General features: G+C 44.0%; 1 protein-coding gene across 3 annotated transcripts in view; it reads left to right on the forward strand.

The window, feature by feature from the left end:
* Positions 1-3678: 3678 nt before the first annotated feature.
* The window catches only part of LOC128689283 (lysosomal cobalamin transporter ABCD4), a 368619-nt gene continuing 347399 nt past the window's right edge, over positions 3679-24898 (forward strand). For 2 of the 3 annotated variants that reach the window (XR_011392041.1, XM_070085217.1), the window contains exons 1-2: positions 3682-3841; positions 12763-12947. Coding sequence is in view for 1 of the 3 variants with exons in the window: in XM_070085217.1 (XP_069941318.1) it covers positions 12800-12947 (148 nt within the window). In the remaining 2 variants the exon portion in view is untranslated. Of the gene's footprint in view, positions 3842-10642; positions 10787-12762; positions 12948-24898 lie in introns of all 3 variants that reach the window. The other variant, XR_011392042.1, reaches the window with a different exon arrangement.

Raw genomic sequence — 24898 nt, forward strand, 5'->3', positions numbered from 1 at the left:
ATTTCAACTTAAGGCACCTAAAATGGAGGAATATAGCAAATAATATTGTTGCAGTAATAACACCAGGAGGCAGCTCTGATGAAAACTCACACTCACGCGAGCTTTTAAATCTCTGCACTAAATTCAATTTAAACCAGCAAATAATAGAGCCTACTAGACTGGAGAATACACTAGACCTCATCTTCACTAACAATGATGATCTGATAAGAAATGTCACCATATCAAAAACAATATACTCAGATCACAACATAATTGAGGTTCAGTCATGTATGCGCGGAGCCCCAGACCGACATAATGAGATTAGTCACGAGGGAGCATTCACCAAATTCAACTTCAATAACAAAAACATAAAGTGGGACCAAGTAAACCAAGTCCTAACCGATATAAGCTGGGAAGATATACTAAGCAACACAGACCCCAACTTATGCCTAGAACAGATTAACTCGGTGGCACTCGATGTATGCACAAGGCTTATTCCTCTAAGAAAAAGGAGGAGTAGATGTAAAACAGAAAGAGACAGGCGCTCCCTTTACAGGCGACGGAAAAGAATAACAGAGCGGCTAAAAGAGGTCAATATATCTGAAATGCGTAGGGAGACACTGGTCAGAGAAATAGCAAGCATCGAACTTAAGCTAAAAGAATCTTTTAGGAGTCAAGAATCGCGGGAAGAACTAAAAGCCATAAATGAAATCGAAAGAAACCCAAAGTATTTCTTCTCCTATGCCAAATCAAAATCGAGAACAACGTCCAGTATTGGGCCCCTACTTAAACAAGATGGGTCCTACACAGATGACAGCAAGGAAATGAGTGAGCTACTCAAGTCCCAATATGACTCAGTTTTTAGCAAGCCGCTAACCAGACTGAGAGTCGAAGATCAAAATGAATTTTTTATGAGAGAGCCACAAAATTTGATTAACACAAGCCTATCCGATGTTATCCTGACGCCAAATGACTTCGAACAGGCGATAAATGACATGCCCATGCACTCTGCCCCAGGGCCAGACTCATGGAACTCTGTGTTCATCAAGAACTGCAAGAAGCCCCTATCACGAGCCTTTTCCATCCTATGGAGAGGGAGCATGGACACGGGGGTCGTCCCACAGTTACTAAAAACAACAGACATAGCCCCACTCCACAAAGGGGGCAGTAAAGCAACAGCAAAGAACTACAGACCAATAGCACTAACATCCCATATCATAAAAATCTTTGAAAGGGTCCTAAGAAGCAAGATCACCACCCATCTAGAAACCCATCAGTTACACAACCCAGGGCAACATGGGTTTAGAACAGGGCGCTCCTGTCTGTCTCAACTATTGGATCACTACGACAAGGTCCTAAATGCACTAGAAGACAAAAAGAATGCAGATGTAACATATACAGACTTTGCAAAAGCCTTCGACAAGTGTGACCATGGCGTAATAGCGCACAAAATGCGTGCTAAAGGAATAACAGGAAAAGTCGGTCGATGGATCTATAATTTCCTCACTAACAGAACACAGAGAGTAGTCGTCAACAGAGTAAAGTCCGAGGCAGCTACGGTGAAAAGCTCTGTTCCACAAGGCACAGTACTCGCTCCCATCTTGTTCCTCATCCTCATATCCGACATAGACAAGGATGTCAGCCACAGCACCGTGTCTTCCTTTGCAGATGACACCCGAATCTGCATGACAGTGTCTTCCATTGCAGACACTGCAAAGCTCCAGGCGGACATCAACCAAATCTTTCAGTGGGCTGCAGAAAATATGAAGTTCAACGATGAGAAATTTCAATTACTCAGATATGGTAAACATGAGGAAATTAAATCTTCATCAGAGTACAAAACAAATTCTGGCCACAAAATAGAGCGAAACACCAACGTCAAAGACCTGGGAGTGATCATGTCGGAGGATCTCACCTTCAAGGACCATAACATTGTATCAATCGCATCTGCTAGAAAAATGACAGGATGGATAATGAGAACCTTAAAAACTAGGGAGGCCAAGCCCATGATGACACTCTTCAGGTCACTTGTTCTATCTAGGCTGGAATATTGCTGCACACTAACAGCACCTTTCAAGGCAGGTGAAATTGCCGACCTAGAAAATGTACAGAGAACTTTCACGGCGCGCATAACGGAGATAAAACACCTCAATTATTGGGAGCGCTTGAGGTTCCTAAACCTGTATTCCCTGGAACGCAGGAGGGAGAGATACATGATTATATACACCTGGAAAATCCTAGAGGGACTAGTACCGAACTTGCACACGAAAATCACTCACTACGAAAGCAAAAGACTTGGCAGACGATGCACCATCCCCCCAATGAAAAGCAGGGGTGTCACTAGCACGTTGAGAGACCATACAATAAGTGTCAGGGGCCCGAGACTGTTCAACTGCCTCCCAGCACACATAAGGGGGATTACCAACAGACCCCTGGCAGTCTTCAAGCTGGCACTGGACAAGCACCTAAAGTCAGTTCCGGATCAGCCGGGCTGTGGCTCGTACGTTGGTTTGCGTGCAGCCAGCAGCAACAGCCTGGTTGATCAGGCTCTGATCCACCAGGAGGCCTGGTCACAGACCGGGCCGCGGGGGCGTTGACCCCCGGAACTCTCTCCAGGTAAACTCCAGGTAAACTGCCTGACAACTCTATGACTGAAGAAATACTTCCTAATATCTCTCTGAATATTTTGTGTCTTCAACTTCCAATTGTGGCCTCTTGTTTCTGTGTCCCCTCCCTGGAACATCCTGTCTTTGTCCACCTTGTCTATTCCACGCAGTATTTTATATGTCGTTATCATGTCTCCCCCTGACCCTCCTGTCCTCCAGTGTCATCAGGCCGATTTCCCTTAATCTTTCTTCATAGCACATTCCCCTTAGCTCTGGAACTAACCTTGTCGCAAACCTTTGTACTTTCTCTAGTTTCTTGACGTGCTTTATCAAGTGCGGGTTCCAAACAGGTGCGTGTGTGTGTGTGTGTGTGCGTGTACTCACCTAATTGTACTCACCTAATTGTGGTTGCAGGGGTCGAGACTCGGCTCCTGGCCCCGCCTCTTCACTGATCGCTACTGGGTCCTCTCTCTCTCTGCTTCTTGAGCTTTGTCATACCTCTTCTTAAAACTATGTATGGTTCCTGCCTCCACTACTTCACTTGCTAGGCTATTCCACTTGCTGACAACTCTATGACTGAAGAAATACTTCCTAACGTCCCTGTGACTCGTCTGAGTCTTCAGCTTCCAGTTGTGACCCCTTGTCCCTGTGTCCCCTCTCTGGAACATCCTATCTCTATCCACCCTGTCTATTCCCCGCAGTATCTTGTATGTCGTTATCATGTCTCCCCTGACCCTTCTGTCCTCCAGTGTCGTATGTGTGTGTGTGTGTGTGTGTGTGTGTGTGTGTGTGTGTGTGTGTGTGTGTGTGTGTGTGTGTGTGTGTGTGTGTGTGTGTGTGTGTGTGTGTGTGTGTGCGCGCGTGCGTGTGTACAAAATAAAATTAAGCATCCGAACACATCTTGCAGACGAACTTTCATGTAGGAGTTGACCATGGATGATTATTTTGCTTTTCTATTCTTCTGTTTTACACATTTATTAGCTGTTTGCACTGTAGGATCAATTATTCTTTATTGTGTTTTCTAGATCATTTAAAATCTCATTGTTGATAAAATGTTTGGTGTTTTGGCTGGCTTTTTCCGCACCTAGAGCTACTATTGAATGCATAAAACACCTGGAGAGGTTGTTCGTGGCCTCAGTAATACAGGAACACCAGGGAGGTGAGGGGATAGTAATGTGAAAGAAAGTGGACGTGAGGGACAGTCAAGAATACAGGAAGAAGCAAAGATACATAAGTGAGAGGAAGGAAAGGAAGAGGTAAGAGAAACAAGACAAGTTCTTTCTTTTTAAGAGTGGTGTCTGAGTTACAACTGAAGTTTTATTGGTGTTAGAGCTGAGTCGGCACTGAGATGTGAGTGTCTAGCAACTGTGTAAGCAATTCTTCTCATTCCCCCTCCTGTGCCCCTGTGCCCCTGTGCCTCTGTCTCCTGTGCCCCTGTCTCCTGTGCCCCTGTCTCCTGTGCCCCTGTCTCCTGTGCCCCTGTCTCCTGTGCCCCTGTCTCCTGTGCCCCTGTCTCCTGTGCCCCTGTCTCCTGTGCCCGTCTCCTGTGCCCCTGTCTCCTGTGCCCCTGTCTCCTGTGCCCCTGTCTCCTGTGTCCCTGTCTCCTGTGTCCCTGTCTCCTGTGCCCCTGTCTCCTGTGCCCCTGTCTCCTGTGCTTCTGTCTCCTGTGCCCCTGTCTCCTGTGCCCGTCTCCTGTGCCCCTGTCTCCTGTGCCCCTGTCTCCTGTGTCCCTGTCTCCTGTGTCCCTGTCTCCTGTGCCCCTGTCTCCTGTGCCCCTGTCTCCTGTGTCCCTGTCTCCTGTGCCCCTGTCTCCTGTGCCCCTGTCTCCTGTGCCCCTGTCTCCTGTGCCCCTGTCTCCTGTGCCCCTGTCTCCTGTGCCCCTGTCTCCTGTGACCCTGTCTCCTGTGCCCCTGTCTCCTGTGCCCCTGTCTCCTGTGCCCCTGTCTCCTGTGTCCCTGTCTCCTGTGCCCCTGTCTCCTGTGCCCCTGTCTCCTGTGCTTCTGTCTCCTGTGCCCCTGTCTCCTGTGCCCGTCTCCTGTGCCCCTGTCTCCTGTGCCCCTGTCTCCTGTGTCCCTGTCTCCTGTGCCCCTGTCTCCTGTGCCCCTGTCTCCTGTGCCCCTGTCTCCTGTGCCCCTGTCTCCTGTGCCCCTGTCTCCTGTGCCCCTGTCTCCTGTGCCCCTGTCTCCTGTGTCCCTGTTTCCTGTGCCCGTCTCCTGTGCCCCTGTCTCCTGTACCCCTGTCTCTTATGTCCCTGTCTCCTGTGTCCCTTTCTCCTGTGCCCCTGTCTCCTGTGCCCCTGTCTCCTGTGCCCCTGTCTCCTGTGCCCCTGTCTCCTGTGCCCCTGTCTCCTGTGTCCCTGTCTCCTGTGCCCCTGTCTCCTGTGCCCCTGTCTCCTGTGCCCCTGTCTCCTGTGACCGTCTCCTGTGCCCCTGTCTCCTGTGTCCCTGTCTCCTATGTCCCTGTCTCCTATGTCCCTGTCTCCTGTGCCCCTGTCTCCTGTGCCCCTGTCTCCTGTGCCCCTGTCTCCTGTGCCCCTGTCTCCTGTGCCCCTGTCTCCTGTGCCCCTGTCTCCTGTGCCCCTGTCTCCTGTGCCCCTGTCTCCTGTGCCCCTGTCTCCTGTGCCCCTGTCTCCTGTTCCCCAGTCTCCTGTGCCCCTGTCTCCTGTGCCCGTCTCCTGTGCCCCTGTCTCCTGTGTCCCTGTCTCCTGTGCCCCTGTCTCCTGTGCCCCTGTCTCCTGTGCCCCTGTCTCCTGTGCCCGTCTCCTGTGCCCCTGTCTCCTGTGCCCCTGTCTCCTGTGCCCCTGTCTCCTGTGCCCCTGTCCCCTATGTCCCTGTCTCCTGTGCCCCTGTCTCCTGTGCCCCTGTCTCCTGTGCCCCTGTATCCTGTGCCCGTCTCCTGTGCCCCTGTCTCCTGTGCCCCTGTCTCCTGTGCCCCAGGTCTCCTGTGCCCCTGTCTCCTGTGCCCCTGTCTCCTGTGTCCCTGTCTCCTGTGCCCCTGTCTCCTGTGCCCCAGTCTCCTGTGCCCCAGTCTCCTGTGCCCCTGTCTCCTGTGCCCCTGTCTCCTGTGCCCCTGTCTCCTGTGCCCCTGTCTCCTGTGCCCCTGTCTCCTGTGCCCCTGTCTCCTCTGCCCGTCTCCTATGTCCCCGTCTCCTGTGTCCCCGTCTCCTGTGTCCCCGTCTCCTGTGCCCCTGTCTCCTGTGCCCCTGTCTCCTGTGTCCCTGTCCCCTATGTCCCTGTCTCCTGTGCCCCTGTCTCCTGTGCCCCTGTCTCCTGTGCCCGTCTCCTGTGCCCCTGTCTCCTGTGCCCCTGTCTCCTGTGCCCCTGTCTCCTGTGCCCCTGTCTCCTGTGCCCCTGTCTCCTGTGCCCGTCTCCTGTGCCCCTGTCTCCTGTGCCCCTGTCCCCTATGTCCCTGTCTCCTGTATCCCTGTCTCCTGTGTCCCTGTCTCCTGTGCCCCTGTCTCCTGTGCCCCTGTCTCCTGTGCCCCTGTCTCCTGTGTCCCTGTCTCCTGTGCCCTTGTTCCCTGTGCCCTTGTTTCCTGTGCCCCTGTCTCCTATGCTCTTGTCTCCTGTGCCCATGTCTCCTGTGTCCCTGTCTCCTGTGCCCCTGTCTCCTGTGCCCCTGTCTGCTGTGCCCTTGTCTCCTGTGCCCCTGTCTCCTGTGCCCCTGTCTCCTGTGCCCCTGTCTCCTGTGTCCCTGTCTCCTGTGCCCTTGTTTCCTGTGCCCTTGTTTCCTGTGCCCATGTTTCCTGTGCCCTTGTTTCCTGTGCCCTTGTTTCCTGTGCCCCTGTCTCCTGTGCCCTTGTCTCCTGTGTCCCTGTCTCCTGTGTCCCTGTCTCCTGTGCCCCTGTCTCCTGTGCCCCTGTCTCCTGTGCCCCTGCCTCCTGTGCCCCTGTCTCCTGTGCCCCTGTCTCCTGTGCCCTTGTCTCCTGTGCCCTTGTCTCCTGTGCCCTTGTCTCCTGTGCCCTTGTTTCCTGTGCCCCTGTCTCCTGTGCCCTGTTTCCTGTGCCCCTGTCTCCTGTGCCCTTGTTTCCTGTGCCCCTGTCTCCTGTGCCCCTGTCTCCTGTGCCCTTGTCTCCTGTGCCCTTGTCTCCTGTGCCCTTGTCTCCTGTGCCCTTGTCTCCTGTGCCCCTGTCTCCTGTGCCCCTGTCTCCTGTGCCCCTGTCTCCTGTGCCCCTGTCTCCTGTGCCCCTGTCTCCTGTGCCCTTGTTTCCTGTGCCCCTGTCTCCTGTGCCCCTGTCTCCTGTGCCCCTGTCTCCTGTGCCCCTGTTTCCTGTGTCCCTGTTTCCTGTGCCCCTGTTTCCTGTGCCCCTGTTTCCTGTGCCCTTGTCTCCTCTGCCCTTGTCTCCTCTGCCCTTGTCTCCTGTGCCCTTGTCTCCTGTGCCCTTGTCTCCTGTGCCCTTGTCTCCTGTGTCCTTGTCTCCTGTGCCCTTGTCTCCTGTGCCCTTGTCTCCTGTGCCCCTGTCTCCTGTGCCCCTGTCTCCTGTGCCCCTGTCTCCTGTGCTCCTGTCTCCTGTGCCCCTGTCTCCTGTGCCCCTGTCTCCTGTGCCCCTGTCTCCATGTTTACTGTGCCCTTGTCTGCTGTGCCCTTGTCTACTGTGCCCTTGTCTACTGTGCCCTTGTCTACTGTGCCCTTGTCTCCTGTACCCTTGTTTACTGTGCCCTTGTCTACTGTGCCCCTGTCTCCTGTGCCTCTGTCTCCTGTGCCCTTCAAATTCAAATTCAAAGTTTATTCTCCTTAAGGATTACAATGCTGAGTTTACAGAATTTGGTTATTGTGTGGTTTACATGTAGTAAAATAATAATTACAGAGTGTACCACTAGAACACCTAGCATGGCTAGGCATTTCGGGCAGACTTAAATTAAATCTTAAGTTTAAAATACAGTGGACCCCCGGTTAACGATATTTTTTCACTCCAGAAGTATGTTCAGGTGCCAATATACTGACCGAATTTGTTCCCATAAGAAATATTGTGAAGTAGATTAGTCCATTTCAGACCCCCAAACATACACATACAAACGCACTTACATAAATACACTTACATAATTGGTCACATTCGGAGGTAATCGTTATGCGGGGGTCCACTGTATTACAAAATTATGAGGTAAGTTGGTATTATGGCTAAGTGACTAAATACTAGTTTGTGAGTTTAGCAATGTGAATGCTTTTGTTTTGGCACAGTACATAGTTTCAGTATTGGAGTATCATAGGATTCATTATTTTAAGATTGAGATTAATATTTCTGTTTATGGTCAAATGGGTGAGTGAGTGTAAGTGTTAACCACCAGGTGGTATTCGTGTAATTAGTTGACAGGGTGTATCAGGGAGATAAGATGTTTTCTGATGGTAGTTTTGAAGGTGATGAATGTGTCTGCAGTTTTAGAATTTTCAGGTAGGGTGTTCCAGATTTTAGGGCCTTTGACATACATTGAATTTTTGTAAAGGTTTAGTCGGACACGGGGAATGTCATAGAGATGTTTGTGTCTGGTGTTGTGCCTGTGGGTTCTGTCACAACTATCAAGAAAGCATTTTAGGTCAAGGTTAATATTGGAATTTAAGGTCCTGTAGATGTAGATTGCACAGTAGTAAGTGTGGATGTACTGAACAGGGAGTAAGTTTAGATCTATGAAGAGTGGGGGGGTGTGTTGCCAGTGATGGGATTTAATGATTATTCTTACTGCGGCTTTTTGTTGGGTTATTATTGGCTTTAGGTGTGTTGCTGCAGTTGAACCCCAAGCACAGATAGCATAGGTGAGGTATGGATTTATAAGTGAATAGTATAGTGTGAGAAGGGCAGTTTGCGGCATGTAGTGTCGTATCTTGGAGAGGATCCCTTGTCTCCTGTGCCCTTTCAAATTTAAATTCAAAGTTTATTCTCTTTAAAGATTACAATGTTGAATTTACAGAATTTGGTTGTTGTGTGGTTTACATGTAGTTAAATAATGATTACAGAGTGTACCACTAGAACGCCTAGCATGGCTAGGCATTTCGGGCAGACTTAGTTTAATTCTTTATTTTAAAATATTACAAATTATGAGGTAAGTTGGTATTATGGCTAAGTGACTAAATACTAGTTTGTGAGTTTAGCAATGTGAATGCTTTTGTTTTGGCACAGTACATAGTTTCAGTATTGGAGTATCATAGGATTCATTATTTTAAGATTGAGATTAATATTTCTGTTTATGGTCAAATGGGTGAGTGAGTGTAAGTGTGAACCACCAGGTGGTATTCGTGTAGTTAGTTAATGGGGTTTATCAGGGAGATAAGATGTTTTCTAATGGTAGTTTTGAAGGTGATGAATGTGTCTGCAGTTCTAGAGTTCTCAGGTAGGGTATTCCAGATTTTAGGGCCTTTGACATACATTGAATTTTTGTAAAGGTTTAGTCGGACATGGGGAATGTCGTAGAGGTGTTTGTGTCTGGTGTTATGCCTGTGGGTTCTGTCACAACTATCAAGAAAGCATTTTAGGTCAAGGTTGATATTGGAGTTTAAGATCCTGTAGATGTAGATTGCACAGTAGTAAGTGTGGATGTACTGAACAGGGAGTAAGTTTAGATCTATGAAGAGTGGGGGGTGTGTTGCCAGGGATGGGATTTAGTGATTATTCTTACTGCAGCTTTTTGTTGGGTTATTATTGGCTTTAGATGTGTTGCTGCAGTTGATCCCCAAGCACAAATAGCATAGGTGAGGTATGGATAAATAAGTGAGTGGTATAGTGTGAGAAGGGCATTTTGCGGCACGTAGTATCGTATCTTGGAGAGGATCCCAACTGTTTTGGATACTTTTTTGGTTATGTGTTGGATATGGGTGCTGAAATTCAGGTTGTTGTCAAGGTATAGGCCTAGGAATTTGCCCTCATTATGTCTGGTAATTAGAGTGTTGTCGATCTTAATGTTAATTTGTGCATCTCCTGCTCTGCTACCAAACATAATACAGTGGACCCCCGCATAGCGAACTTAATCCGTGCAAGAGGGCTGGTCGTTATGCGAAATGTTCGCTATGCGAATTAATTTTCCCCATAAGAAATAATGGAAATAAAATTAATCCGTGCAAGACACCAAAAAGTATGAAAAAAAAAATTTTTTACCACAAAAAAATGTTAATTTTAGTACACACAAACTGAAAAAGGCATGCACAATTACATGACACTTACTTTTATTGAAGATCTGGTGATGATTGATGGGATGGGAGGAGGGGAGAGAGAGTGTTAGTGTTTAGAAGGGGAATCCCCTTCCATTAACACTTGAGGAGGCAAGTCCTTTTCCGGGGTTACTTCCCTTCTTCTTTTAATGCCACTAGGACCAGCTTGAGAGTCACTGGACTTCTTTCTGTCCATAGAGCTCTGTACCTCCCGTTCCTTTACGATTTGTCTAAAATGGGCCATAACATTGTCATTGAAATAGTCACCAGCACGCCTTGCAACAGCTGTGTCAGGGTGATTTTCATCCATAAAGGTTTGCAGTTCAACCCACTGTGCACACATTTCCTTAATTTTTGAAGTAGGCACAATGGATTCCACAACTGGCATAGGCTTCTCAGGGTTAGCCCCAAACCCTTCAAAATCTTTCTTAATTTCCATACTAATTCTCACCCTTTTTACCACAGGGTTGGCACTAGAAGCTTTCTTGGGGCCCATGGTCACTTATTTTCAACAAACAGAACCGAAAACACTGTAATAATACGAAATATTCCGAGTGTATGCTTGAATGTTACCGCGGAGGCTAGCTGGTAAACAATGGGACAGGCGGCACATGTGAGGCTGGCCGAGGCCGCACATTGGACGCGTCTCGGACGAAGTTCGCTGAGCGGGTTTTTGTCTACTATGCGGGGCAAAATTTTAGCGATCAAAGCGTTCGCTATGCGGAATGTTCGCTATGCAAGGCGTTCGCTATGCGGGGGTCCACTGTATAGTAGGTTTTGTCAGTGTTAAGCGTAAGTTTATTGGCTGTCATCCAAGTCGATATTTTGATCAGCTCCTCGTTAACAATGGTGTTGAGGGTGGCAAGATTAGGGTGAGAGATGACATAAGTCGTGTCGTCAGCAAAGGGAATGGATTTCAGGTGTTGGGATACGTTTGGAAGATCATTGATGTATATGAGGAAGAGCAGGGGACCAAGGACACTTCCCTGCGGAACTCCAGTATCAAGTGGCCGTGTTGTTGATGCTGTGCCTTTAATGGTAACATACTGATACCTATTAGTAAGGTAAGATTTGAAATAAGCAAGTGCATGGCCTCTTATACCGTAATGGTCAAGTTTGTGGAGTAGGATGTCGTGGTCTACTGTGTCAAAAGCTTTTCTTAGGTCAATAAAAATTCCTAGTGGATATTCCTTATTTTCCAATGCTGTTTAAAGCAGATCTAGCATTTTTATGATTGCATCATTAGTGCTTTTATTTTTCTTAAATCCAAATTGGCAGGGGTTGAGTATGTTTTGTGCTGTTATAAATGAATATAGTCTCCTGTGCACGAGTTTCTCAAAGATTTTGGATAGCAATGGTAAGTTTGATATTGGCCTATAGTTGTTTAAGTCTGTAGGGTCACCACCTTTATGTATTGGTGCAATCCTTGCCATCTTGAGTAGTTTCGGGAAGGTCCTAGTTTCTAGTGACTTGTTAAAAAGTAATGAAATAGCATGCGAAAGGATATGGGCCGCTCGCTTGTACAGTAATGGTGGGACATTAGACAGATTCCCTGAGTTGTTTTTAAGTGACTTTATAATCTCGGTGACTTCCGAGGGCTCAGTTGGTGCAAGATAGAAGGAATTTGGGAAATTCCCATCTAGGTAGTCCCCGGCATGGGCATTAGTATGTGGGATTTTATTGGCGAGATTAGATCCTATGGTTGAGAAGAAGTCGTTTATCTTGTTAGCTGTGTCAGTGGGATGTAGTGGTGTTTCATTAGGTTTAGTTAGGACAATATTCTTGTTTTTTTTCAGTTTGTGGGTCCCTAGAATCTGAGAGAGTGTTTTCCAGGTCTTTTTTATATCTCCTCTAGTGTCTGTGAATCTACTGGAGTAGTATAGTTGTTTGGCTTTCTTTATTACTTTGGTGAGAACTGATGAATAGTGTTTAAGAATATCTTTGTGTATTAAGCCCTGTCTATATTGCTTTTCATATTGGTGTTTCTTGTCAATGGATTTCAGAATGGTGCTGGTTAGCCATGGGCAACCAAGCCGTTTGTTTGTGATCTGTTTCATTTTTATAGGACAATGTTTGTTGTATAGTCTAAGTAATTTGTTAAGAAAAATGTCTGTCCAGTCATCAGTACCATTGGCCTTGGAGAATTCTGTAGGCCAGTCAACAATCTCTAGGTCAGTTGTGAACTTCCTTATTGAGGCCTCGTCATGGAGTCTAAATGAGACTTTGTTGTATTCAAGTTGTGGTTTATTAATGTTTGTCAGGAGGAAGGTAGGGTAGTGGTCTGTAGTGCTATCTGTGATTATCCCTGATTTAAGGGGGGCTGGTATATTGGTCCATATGTGGTCTATTATGGTTGCACTTGTCTCAGTGAGCCTGGTTGGTTTAGTTATTGTTGTCTGTTTGTTATTAGTGACTTTAATTTCTCACTGAAATTTGGGATGTTTGTGAGAGGTATCCGGTAAATGGCACCGATTGTTATAGGTGTCTTAAGGTTTTTTACAGTAAAATTAGCAAAAATGTATTCCCCATATTCATCACTAAAGCAAGTGGTGCTAATACAAGATAATTGGTTAGAGTACCCTTGTAACCCTTGTCTATTGTGCCCCTGTCTCCTTTGACCCCTGTCTCTGACCCCTCCTTTAACCCTGACCCCCTTGCCTCTCTCTCTCCTTTGTCACTCACTTTTCAGCACCTCTCTCTTCCCCTCCTTCATTTCCCTTTTCTTTTCCCCTTCTCTCCTTTCCACCCTCTTTCCTTTCCACTCTCTTTTCCACTTTCTCTTTTCCACTCTCCTTAACTCTTTCTCTCCTTTCCACTCTTTCCTTTCCACCCTCTCTCCTTTCCCCTCAACCCCCCAATCACCTTTTTCCTTATCTTTCCCCCCTATCTCTTCTTCCTCCTTCCCTCTCTTTCTCTCTCTCCCCTCTCCCTCCCCCTTCCTCTGTCTTTTCCCTCTTTTCATGTTAAATGCACATCATTAATAATATCTTAATGAATCAGCAATGCATTCATACTTCTAAAATTTGTATTTATTTTTCAGGTATCTGATACATATATGGTTTGTGACTAATACGGCAATGGGGGAGGCAGAGAAAGATTCTGAAAATGTGGGGTTCGACTTGCACATGTTCAGCCGCCTGTGGAAGATTGTAAGAATTATTTTTCCAGGATGTTATTCAGTACCGACTGGACTCTTCTTTCTCTTGCTATTCCTGTGTTTTCTCGGTAAGATCTTTATACTATATCAATATTTATATGTTAAGTACTAATATCTTGGAAGTGATGCATAAGTTAGTTTTATCAGTGGAGATGAATTACATTCACTTTGCTTACTTATTCTAGATTAAATCTTCATAATTTATCAAAATTTTATTTATAAAAATATAAGTCACGTTTGGTACAGGGTGGGCAAAATAATAGTAATAGTTTTTATAAAGTCCTTATTATGCTCATTTCTAGCAAGACTTTTGTTAACAGGATTTTTTTAAGAGTACTGTGTTTTGTGGTATGTAAGAAATATCAGCTGTCTGAATAACTGTTTGCTTAATGCAAACATTGTAGTAATTTGTAATACTATCTTTAAAATCCAGTACTGTAGCAGTATAACCTAATTAAATGCATGAGTCAAAAATGTTTTGCTAGCATAACCTTATGTGCTCTCATCTGATTTAATTAGCTGAAGCTTACTTAGCCCATCCTAGTCTCTCAACATTTCCAGAATCTCATTTTACAAAGGGTGTAAATTATATACATTATGCTTCCTTAAAATTCCTTGTATCATTTAGAAGTAAATTATCCTGTAAAACTTATGGTTAAATATATCATTTTGACATAGGTACAATAATGCTTTCTAAAACTTTTGTCACTATTATTTTCACTAAGCTGTACCATACTTGTGTAATATGTCAGTGAATTATATAAGACTCCATTATGCCACTCAAGATAATAGCAGTTTTATCTCTGAGAATATTTTATCTCTGATGTATTGTACATACAAATAGTACTTTCTAATGGTTGTAAGGGTGTAACACTGAAGAGGCTGATACTCAAATAATTTTATGCATAGTGTCATGCTTTCAAGGCTCAGTTGAAAATACTTCTGGGCCTTCTGTTGCAGTCAACAAAAGTTCTAAACCTGTCATTCAATTCCTGTGTGTGTGTGTGTGTGTGTGTGTGTGTGTGTGTGTGTGTGTGTGTGTGTGTGTGTGTGTGTGTGTGTGTGTGTGTGTGTGTGTGTGTGTGTGTGTGTGTGTGTCTGTGTCTGTCTGTGTGTGTGTATACTCACCTAATTGTGGTTGCAGGGGCCAAGACTCAGCTCCTGGCCCTGTCTCTTCACTGACTGCTACTGGGTCCTCCCTCTCCCTGCTCCATGAGCTTTATCATACCTTGTCTTAAAACTATGTATGGTTCCTGCCTCCACTACATCGCTTGCCAGACTGTTCCACTTCCTAACAACTCTGTGGCTGACATCCCTTTGACTCATCTGAGTCTTCAGCTTCCAATTGTGACCCCTTGTTTCTGTGTCCAATCTCTGGAACATTCTGTCTCTGTCCACCTTGTCTATTCCACACAGTATTTTGTTTGTCGTTATCATGTCTCCCCTGACCCTCCTGTCCTCCAGTGTCATCAGGCCTATTTCCCTTAACCTCTCTTTGTAGGACATTCCCCTTAGCTCTGAAATCAGCCTTGTTGCAAACCTTTGCACTTTCTCAAATTTCTTGATGTGTTTGACCAGGTGTGGGTTCCAAACTGGTGCTGCATACTCCAGTATGGGCCTGACGTACATAGTGTATAAAGTCTTGAATGATTCCTTAGTGAGGTATCAGAACACTATTCTCAGGTTTGCCAGGCGCCCATATGCCGCAGCAGTTATCTGGTTAATGTGTGATTCTGGCGTTGTACTCAGTATCATACTCACCCCTGGATCTTTCTCCTAGCTTATACTCTGTCTGCGGTCTTCTTTGTTTTTCTCCAATCTTCATGACTTTGCATTCGGCGGGGCTAAATTCTAGGAGCCAGTTGCTGGACCACGCATCCAGCCTGTCCAGGTCTCTTTGTAGACCTGTCTGGTCTGCATCTGATTTAATTCTCCTCATTAACTTCACATCATCTGCAAACGGGGACACTTCTAAGTCTATCCCTTCCGTCATGTTCACATATACCAAGAATAACACTGCTCCCAGGACTGACCCCTGTGGGACCCCGCTCGTTACAGGCGCCCACTGTGATACCTCATCAAGGACCATGACTCGCTGTTGCCTCCCTGTTAGGTACACCTACCATCCGACTTACGACCTGCTTGACTTACGACCACTCGACTTACGACCGTGTTTTTTATGCCAAATTTCTGGGAAATAAACAACTATTTGTGTTGTACACAGTGTTTATCCTAAACCTTACAGTATAAAATACAGTACTAACAGCATAAAAAGTAAAGTGAAACATGAAATACCAAAATAAAACAGTAAAATAGTCATTACAAAAATGTTTTGTTGATATTCAGTAGTAAAGTTCGACTTACGACCATTTCGACTTATGACCGGTTTCTCGGAACCGAACTCGGTCGTGAGTCGGATGGTAGGTGTATTCTCTGATCCATTGCAGTGCCCTTCTTGTTATATGTGTCTGATCCTCTGGCTTTTGTACTAATCTCTTGTGAGGAATTATGTCGAAGGCCTTCTTGCAGTCCAAGAAAATGCAGTCACCCCACCCCTCCCTCTCATTTCTTACTTCAGTTACCTTGTCATAAAACTCTAGTAGGTTTGTGACACAGGACTTGCCTTCCATGAATCCGTGCTGGCTGTTGTTTATAACCTTGTTCCGCTCTAGGTGCTCAACCACTCTCCTCCTGATAATCTTCTCCATGACTTTGTATACTATACACGTCAGTGACACTGGTCTATAGTTTAGTGCTTCATTTCTGTCTCCTTTCTTAACCCTTTTGGGGTTGACAGGTCCTCTCAGAGACTTGTTCTCAGGGTCGGCCAAATTTCAAAGAAAAAAAAATTCTAATGAAAAGATAGAGAATCTTTTCGCGATCATAATGACACCAAAAGTATGAAATTTGATGGAAAACTTACGGAATTATGCTCTCGTGAAGTTAGCAGTCTCGACGATGTTTACGCATCGGCGATTTTGCCCACTTTGAGCCCTATTTTCGGCCAATTCCAGTGTACTAGTCGACAAAAATCATAACTATTTTGCTAAAACTCCATTTTTTCTATCGAAGGAGTACAAGAAACCACCCATTTACCGATTTCAACTATCCAATTAAGTGGTCAGAATTTAGCAATTTTGCCAATTTCACACAAATTTCAAAAGATGCCAATTTCCGAATAGGGTCCAGAATAAACAAGAAAGACATTCCTGGCACTAAAATAGCAAGTTCTCTGTTCGTTAGTCACATCCCCAGGCCCCTCTTATATTTCTTTGGCTTTCCACTTTGAATTTTTATTTATAAAAAAAAAAAATAAGATTTACTGTTATGCACACTACTGCATTAGTGTAGAAATGGTATAAATGATATCAGCACACTTGTGAAAGAATATTAGACTCACCAGTTGATGTGTATTGGACACTTGGCATGATTTGTTTACTTTTGAACTTTGGTAAAAATTGAACATTTCTGCTACTTTGAGGTCAGTTTCAAGGTACTTTTCATTGTAAAACCAGTCAAAATCATCTTAATTTCTGTAATATATCTTCCATTCTATAAAACGAGACCAAGAAAACTAGAATACAATAAATACCATACGAAAATACAGTGCAAATTCGCTGTTTTAATCCAAAAACACAAAGTTTTTTTTCTTATTACACACTGTGTGCTGCAGGATTTTTTTTATACTGCGCACAATGACCACATAGACCCATTCTTACATATATAGACCTACCAGCTTACTTTCACTAGATTTGAGGGCGATAGAATTTAGGCGTACTAGTTCATCAAAAACCCTGGGTCGTAAGACGTACTAGTATGTCCGAAACCCCCAAAGGGTTAAAGATTGGGACTACATTTGCCATCTTCCATACCTCAGGTAGTTGCCCAGTTTCAAGGGATGTGTTGAAGATTGTGGTTAGTGGCACACGTAGTGTCCCTGCTCCCTCTCTAAGGACCCACTGAGAAATGTTATCAAGGTCACTTAGGAGCTTCTTCACCTCCTCCTCAGCTGTGTGTTTTTCATCCAACACTTGTTGGTATATCCCTTGTTGGTGTACCCCACTGTTTTGTCTTTTCAGTGTCCCTTCAGCCTCCACTGTAAATACTTCCTGAAATCTCATGTTGAGCTCCTCATATACTTCTTGGTCATTTCTTGTGAGCTTCACACCTTTCCTCAGCCTGATTACCTGGTCCTGGGCTGTTGTCTTCCTCCTGATATAGCTATAAAGCAGTTTTGGGTCAGACTTGACTTTTGATGCTATGTCGTTTTCATACTGCCGCTGAGCCTCTCTCCTTATCTGTGCATACTCGTTTCTGGCTCGTCGACTGATCTCTTTATTTTCCTGAGTCCTTTGCCTTCTGTACTTTTTCCATTCTCTAGCGCACTTACTTTTTGCCTCCATACACCTTCGGGTAAACCAAGGGCTCGTTTTGTTCTTCCCATTATTTTTGTTACCCTTGGGAGCAACCCTTTCCCCTGCCTCCTTGCATTTTGTTGTTACGTAGTCCGTCATTTCATTTACTGACTTTCCTACCAACTCTCTCTCCCACTGAACCTCCTGCAGGAAGGTTCTCATACCTCTGTAGTTCCCCGCTTTTATAGTTTGGCTTTTCCCTTTCTACTCCTGTTACCCTCTTCACTTGTAGCTCTATGATGTATTCAAAGCTCAGAACCACGTGGTCACTAGCTTCAAGGGGCCTTTCATATGTGATGTCCTCAATGTCTGAGCTACTCAGGGTGAACACAAGGTCCAGTCTTGCTGGGTCATCCTCCCCTCTCTCTCTGGTAGTGTCCCTAACATGTTGGTGCATGAGGTTTTCCAGTACCACATCCATCATCTTGGTGTTCCATGTTTCGGGGACCCCATGTGGCTCCAGGTTTTCCCAATCAAATCTCCCTGTGGTTGAAGTCGCCCACAACCAGTAACTTCACTTTGCTCGAGTGAGCTCTCCTTGCCACCTCAGCTAGTGTGTCCACCATTGCTCTCTTGCACTCATCATATATATATATATTGTTGAGAAATGGCATTACCAGCTAAGTTTAAAGAGTTTGTACTTAACTTAGAAAGACAACTCATCGCCTGCACAGTCGCCCCTGCAGACAAGGTCTTGAGAAGCTGTCGAAGTCATCTCTCAACGGGCTGTAAAGATTTATAATTTGTAAGATTATAAATTACCCCTAGGGGTGCTATGTCAGCATATTTCATTCACTGATTGCTGACAAATTACATACTTGTTTGGACTCAAAAGTCTGCACCTTACTGCCGACTATAGGTTGATTACAAACTCCTTGCGACTCAAGAACTGTGCAGTCCCCCGTATTACAAGAAATTTGTAACCTACCTTGCTCTTGTAGCGTGAGCTATGGTGTTCTTCACACCTTCGACAGATATCGGTGACTTGATAGAAGCTGAAGTGTCCTTGGATGTCCACGTCTTCCATAGTCTAGGAATACGCACACTGGTACACTATGTTCCACAAGATTTGTCTTTACTGTTCACAATCTTATCACTAAAGAAGCTGATCACACTTCTCTTAAGTGTTTATTGTGTTTTATGAGACACTTTGTTCACACTAATGCACAGATCGTTCTTTGTTGGTTATCTTGGCGTCAGTGTCACTCTCAGTAGAGTCAAAAGTAATCTGAAGATGCCACAGCACCCCACGCCATTACTCCCTTAGCACAAAGGAAAAGCTGACCTAGTACTTTTGCTTCCTTGCCACTTCCTCTATGAAGCAAAGCAGAATGTTTAAATCTTGCTGTCTTAAGCATGGGAGCAGGATTTTCCTTAATTGTCCTGCTAAGGTAAGAGATGAACCGTCTTTTATTAAGCTACACTTTGCAACACAGGATCGCACGGAGCGTCGAGCCACGTCACATACTGGTACTGCATCTGGGGTCAATTACTCACTGTAGCAGTAAACATGACGCTTGCCCATTCTGAGAGGGCTGGGCCCCTCAGGGCTGAAAGGGGCTGAAGGGGGCTGATACCCCCCTCCTGGAGAAAATTTCTCCACACACATATATATATATATATATATATATATATATATATATATATATATATATATATATATATATATATATATATATATATATATACACATATATTATATATATATATATATATATATATATATATATATATATATATATATATATATATATATATATATATATATATATATATATATATGTGTATATATATATATATATATATATATATATATATATATATATATATATATATATATATGTGTGTGTGGAGAAATTTTCTCCAGGAGGGGGGTATCAGCCCCCTTCAGCCCCTTTCAGCCCTGAGGGGCCCAGCCCTCTCAGAATGGGCAAGCGTCATGTTTACTGCTACAGTGAGTAATTGACCCCAGATGCAGTACCAGTATGTGACGTGGCTCGACGCTCCGTGCGATCCTGTGTTGCAAAGTGTAGCTTAATAAAAGACGGTTCATCTCTTACCTTAGCAGGACAATTAAGGAAAATCCTGCTCCCATGCTTAAGACAGCAAGATTTAAACATTCTGCTTTGCTTCATAGAGGAAGTGGCAAGGAAGCAAAAGTACTAGGTCTTATTAATTTTCCTTTTATATCCATGGGGAAGTGGAATAAGAATCTTTCCTCCGTAAGCCATGCGTGTTGTAAAAGTCAACTAAAATGCCGGGAACAATGGGCTAGTAACCCCTTTTCCTGTAAAGATTACTAAAAAGAATAAGAAGAAGAAAATTGTCAAAGTGGGAAGTCTGAATGTGCGTGGATGTTGTGCAGATGATAAGAAAGAGATGATTGTGGATGTTATGAATGAGAAAAAGCTGGATGTCCTGGCTTTAAGTGAAACAAAGCTGAAGGGGGTGGGAGAGTTTCAGTGGAGAGGAATAAATGGGATTAGGTCAGGGGTTTCAAATAGAGTTAGAGCTAAAGAAGGAGTAGCAATAATGTTGAAGGATAAGCTATGGCAGGAAAAGAGGGACTATAAATGTATTAATTCAAGGATTATGTGGAGCAAAATAAAGATTGGATGTGAAAAGTGGGTTATAATAAGCGTGTATGCACCTGGAGAAGAGAGAAGTGTAGAGGAGAGAGAGAGATTTTGGGAAATGTTGAGTGAATGCGTGGGGAGTTTTGAATCAAGTGTGAGAGTAATGGTGGTTGGGGATTTTAATGCTAAAGTGGGTAAAAATGTTATGGAGGGAGTAGTAGGTAAATTTGGGGTGCCAGGGGTAAATGTAAATGGGGAGCCTTTAATTGAGCTATGTGTAGAAAGAAATTTGGTAATAAGTAATACATATTTTATGAAAAAGAGGATAAATAAATATACAAGGTATGATGTAGCACGTAATGAAAGTAGTTTATTAGATTATGTATTGGTGGATAAAAGGTTGATGGGTAGGCTCCAGGATGTACATGTTTATAGAGGGGCAACTGATATATCGGATCATTATTTAGTTGTAGCTACAGTTAGAGTAAGAGGTAGATGGGAAAAGAGGAAGGTGGCAACAACAAGTAAGAGGGAGGTGAAAGTGTATAAACTAAGGGAGGAGGAAGTTCGGGTGAGATATAAGCGACTATTGGCAGAAAGGTGGGCTAGTGCAAAGATGAGTAGTGGGGGGGTTGAAGAGGGTTGGAATAGTTTTAAAAATGCAGTATTAGAATGTGGGGCAGAAGTTTGTGGTTATAGGAGGGTGGGGGCAGGAGGAAAGAGGAGTGATTGGTGGAATGATGAAGTAAAGGGTGTGATAAAAGAGAAAAAGGTAGCTTATGAGAGGTTTTTACAAAGCAGAAGTGTTATAAGAAGAGCAGAGTATATGGAGAGTAAAAGAAAGGTAAAGAGAGTGGTGAGAGAGTGCAAAAGGAGAGCAGATGATAGAGTGGGAGAGGCACTGTCAAGAAATTTTAATGAAAATAAGAAAAAATTTTGGAGCGAGTTAAACAAGTTAAGAAAGCCTAGGGAAAATATGGATTTGTCAGTTAAAAACAGAGTAGGGGAGTTAGTAGATGGGGAGATGGAGGTATTGGGTAGATGGCGAGAATATTTTGAGGAACTTTTAAATGTTAAGGAAGAAACAGAGGCAGTAATTTCATGCACTGGTCAGGGAGGTATACCATCTTTTAGGAGTGAAGAAGAGCAGAATGTAAGTGTGGGGGAGGTACGTGAGGCATTACGTAAAATGAAAGGGGGTAAAGCAGCTGGAACTGATGGGATCATGACAGAAATGTTAAAAGCAGGGGGGGATATAGTGTTGGAGTGGTTGGTACTTTTGTTTAATAAATGTATGAAAGAGGGGAAGGTACCTAGGGATTGGCAGAGAGCATGTATAGTCCCTTTATATAAAGGGAAAGGGGACAAAAGAGACTGTAAAAATTATAGAGGAATAAGCTTACTGAGTATACCAGGAAAAGTGTACGGTAGGGTTATAATTGAAAGAATTAGAGGTAAGACAGAATGTAGGATTGCGGATGAGCAAGGAGGTTTTAGAGTGGGTAGGGGATGTGTAGATCAGGTGTTTACATTGAAGCATATATGTGAACAGTATTTAGATAAAGATAGGGAGGTTTTTATTGCATTTATGGATTTAGAAAAGGCATATGATAGAGTGGATAGAGGAGCAATGTGGCAGATGTTGCAAGTATATGGAATAGGTGGTAAGTTATTAAATGCTGTAAAGAGTTTTTATGAGGATAGTGAGGCTCAGGTTAGGGTGTGTAGAAGAGAGGGAGACTACTTCCCGGTAAAAGTAGGTCTTAGACAGGGATGTGTAATGTCACCATGGTTGTTTAATATATTTATAGATGGGGTTGTAAAGGAAGTAAATGCTAGGGTGTTTGGGAGAGGGGTGGGATTAAATTATGGGGAATCAAATTCAAAATGGGAATTGACACAGTTACTTTTTGCTGATGATACTGTGCTTATGGGAGATTCTAAAGAAAAATTGCAAAGGTTAGTGGATGAGTTTGGGAATGTGTGTAAAGGTAGAAAGTTGAAAGTGAACATAGAAAAGAGTAAGGTGATGAGGGTGTCAAATGATTTAGATAAAGAAAAATTGGATATCAAATTGGGGAGGAGGAGTATGGAAGAAGTGAATGTTTTCAGATACTTGGGAGTTGACGTGTCGGCGGATGGATTTATGAAGGATGAGGTTAATCATAGAATTGATGAGGGAAAAAAGGTGAGTGGTGCGTTGAGGTATATGTGGAGTCAAAAAACGTTATCTATGGAGGCAAAGAAGGGAATGTATGAAAGTATAATAGTACCAACACTCTTATATGGGTGTGAAGCTTGGGTGGTAAATGCAGCAGCAAGGAGACGGTTGGAGGCAGCGGAGATGTCCTGTCTAAGGGCAATGTGTGGTGTAAATATTATGCAAAAAATTCGGAGTGTGGAAATTAGGAGAAGGTGTGGAGTTAATAAAAGTATTAGTCAGAGGGCAGAAGAGGGGTTGTTGAGGTGGTTTGGTCATTTAGAGAGAATGGATCACAGTAGAATGACATGGAAAGCATATAAATCTATAGGGGAAGGAAGGCGGGGTAGGGGTCGTCCTCGAAAGGGTTGGAGAGAGGGGGTAAAGGAGGTTTTGTGGGTAAGGGGCTTGGATTTCCAGCAAGCGTGCGTGAGCGTGTTAGATAGGAGTGAATGGAGACGAATGGTACTTGGGACCTGACGATCTGTTGGAGTGTGAGCAGGGTAATATTTAGTGAAGGGATTCAGGGAAACCGGTTATTTTCATATAGTCGGACTTGAGTCCTGGAAATGGGAAGTACAATGCCTGCACTTTAAAGGAGGGGTTTGGGATATTGGCAGTTTGGAGGGATATGTTGTGTGTCTTTATATGTGTATGCTTCTAGACTGTTGTATTCTGAGCACCTCTGCAAAAACAGTGATAATGTGCGAGTGTGGTGAAAGTGTTGAATGATGATGAAAGTATTTTCTTTTTGGGGATTTTCTTTCTTTTTTGGGTCACCCTGCCTCGGTGGGAGACGGCCGACTTGTTGAAAAAAAAAATATATATATATATATATATATATTCTCCATGGGGAAGTGGAACAGAATTCTTCCTCCGTAAGCCATGCGTGTTGTAAGAGGCGACTAAAATGCCGGGAGCAAGGGGCTAGTAACCTCTTCTCCTGTATATATTACTAAATGTAAAAGGAGAAACTTTCGTTTTTCCTTTTGGGCCACCCCGCCTCGGTGGGATACGGCCGGTGTGTTGAATGAAAGATATATATATATATATATATATATATATATATATATATATATATATATATATATATATATATATATATATATATATATATATGTATGTGTGTGTGTGTGTGTGTACTCACCTAGTTGAGGTTGCAGGGGTCAAGTCCAAGCTCCTGGGCCCGCCTCTTCACTGGTCGCTACTAGGTCACTCTCCCTGAACCATGAGCTTTATCATACCTCTGCTTAAAGCTATGTATGGATCCTGCCTCCACTACATCGCTTCCCAAACTATTCCACTTCGTGACTACTCTGTGGCTGTAGAAATACTTCCTAACATCCCTGTGATTCATCTGTGTTTTCAACTTCCAACTGTGTCTCCTTGTTGCTGTGTCCCATCTCTGGAACATCCTGTCTTTGTCCACCTTGTCAATTCCTCTCAGTATTTTGTATGTCATTATCATGCCCCCCCCCCCTATCTCTCCTGTCCTCCAGTGTTGTCAGGTTGATTTCCCTTAACCTCTCCTCGTAGGACATACCTCTTAGCTCTGGAACTAGTCTTGTTGCAAACCTTTGCACTTTCTCTAGTTTCTTTACATGCTTGGCTAGGTGTGGGTTCCAAACTGGTGCCGCATACTCCAATATGGGCCTAACGTACATGGTGTACAGGGTCCTGAACGATTCCTTATTAAGATGTCAGAATGCTGTTCTGAGGTTTGCTAGGTGCCCATATGCTGCAGCAGTTATTTGATTGATGTGCACTTCAGGAGATGTGCCTGGTGTTATACTCACCCCAAGATCTTTTTCCTTGAGTGAGGTTTGTAGTTTCTGGCCCCCTAGACTGTACTCCATCTGCGGTCTTCTTTGCCCTTCCCCAATCTTCATGACTTTGCACTTGGTGGGGTTGAACTCCAAGAGCTAACTGCTGGACCAGGTCTGCAGTCTGTGTGTGTGTGTGTGTGTGTGTGTGTGGTGCATTTTGAATATAAACTTAAGTTGTATTGCTTTATTGTTGTTACATATGGCTTGGTGTGCATGCTCTTGTGAATTTTTTGAAAGAACAGGCACTCAAGATTAGCAAAATCTCAAATTATTATAATTAATTATTATTATTATTATTATTATTATTATTACAGTGGAACCTCGGTTTTTGTTTGCTCTAGTTTTCGTTGAATTCGGTTTTTGACGACTTTTTTCGTCAAATTTTGTCCCAATTTTCGTTCATCACCTCAGTTTTTGTCGAGTTGACAGTGGTCCACCGTACCGAACGTGTCTGCCCACGCCCACACAAAGCATCCCACATGTTCTGAGTCTGGCTTTGTTTCCCATTGGTAGAGGGTGGTAATGATGGTGGTAGTGGTGGTGGTAGAGGGTGGCATTGATGCTGGTAAAGGGTGGTAGTGGTTGTGATAGTGGTAGAGGGTGGTAGTGGTTGTGGTAGAGGGTGGTAGTGGTTGTGATGGTGGTAGTGATGGTGGTAGAGGGTGGTAGTGATGGTAGATATAGCCTCTCCTCCCTCTCCCCTCCTCACCAACAAGAGTCTCCAATAAAGGTAAAAGTGTTGTTGAATGTTCATTTATCCATTTCAAACCATACCACGGGTGGGGTTAGAACCCGTGATCAGAGACTCAAAATTCCAGACCGTCGCGTTAGCATTCTTTAGATTTATTTCTCATTGTTTTCTGTATGTAAAACTGTAGTTATTCTCTATAAAATGTATTTTTTGTTAATACTTTTGGGTGTCTGGAATGGGTTAATTGGATTTACATTATTTTTCATCGAATTCAGTTTTCGTCAGACTTTCTGGAATGAATTAATGACGAA

Source organism: Cherax quadricarinatus, chromosome 15, assembly GCF_038502225.1.
Source record: "Cherax quadricarinatus isolate ZL_2023a chromosome 15, ASM3850222v1, whole genome shotgun sequence".
Lineage (NCBI taxonomy): Eukaryota > Metazoa > Arthropoda > Malacostraca > Decapoda > Parastacidae > Cherax > Cherax quadricarinatus.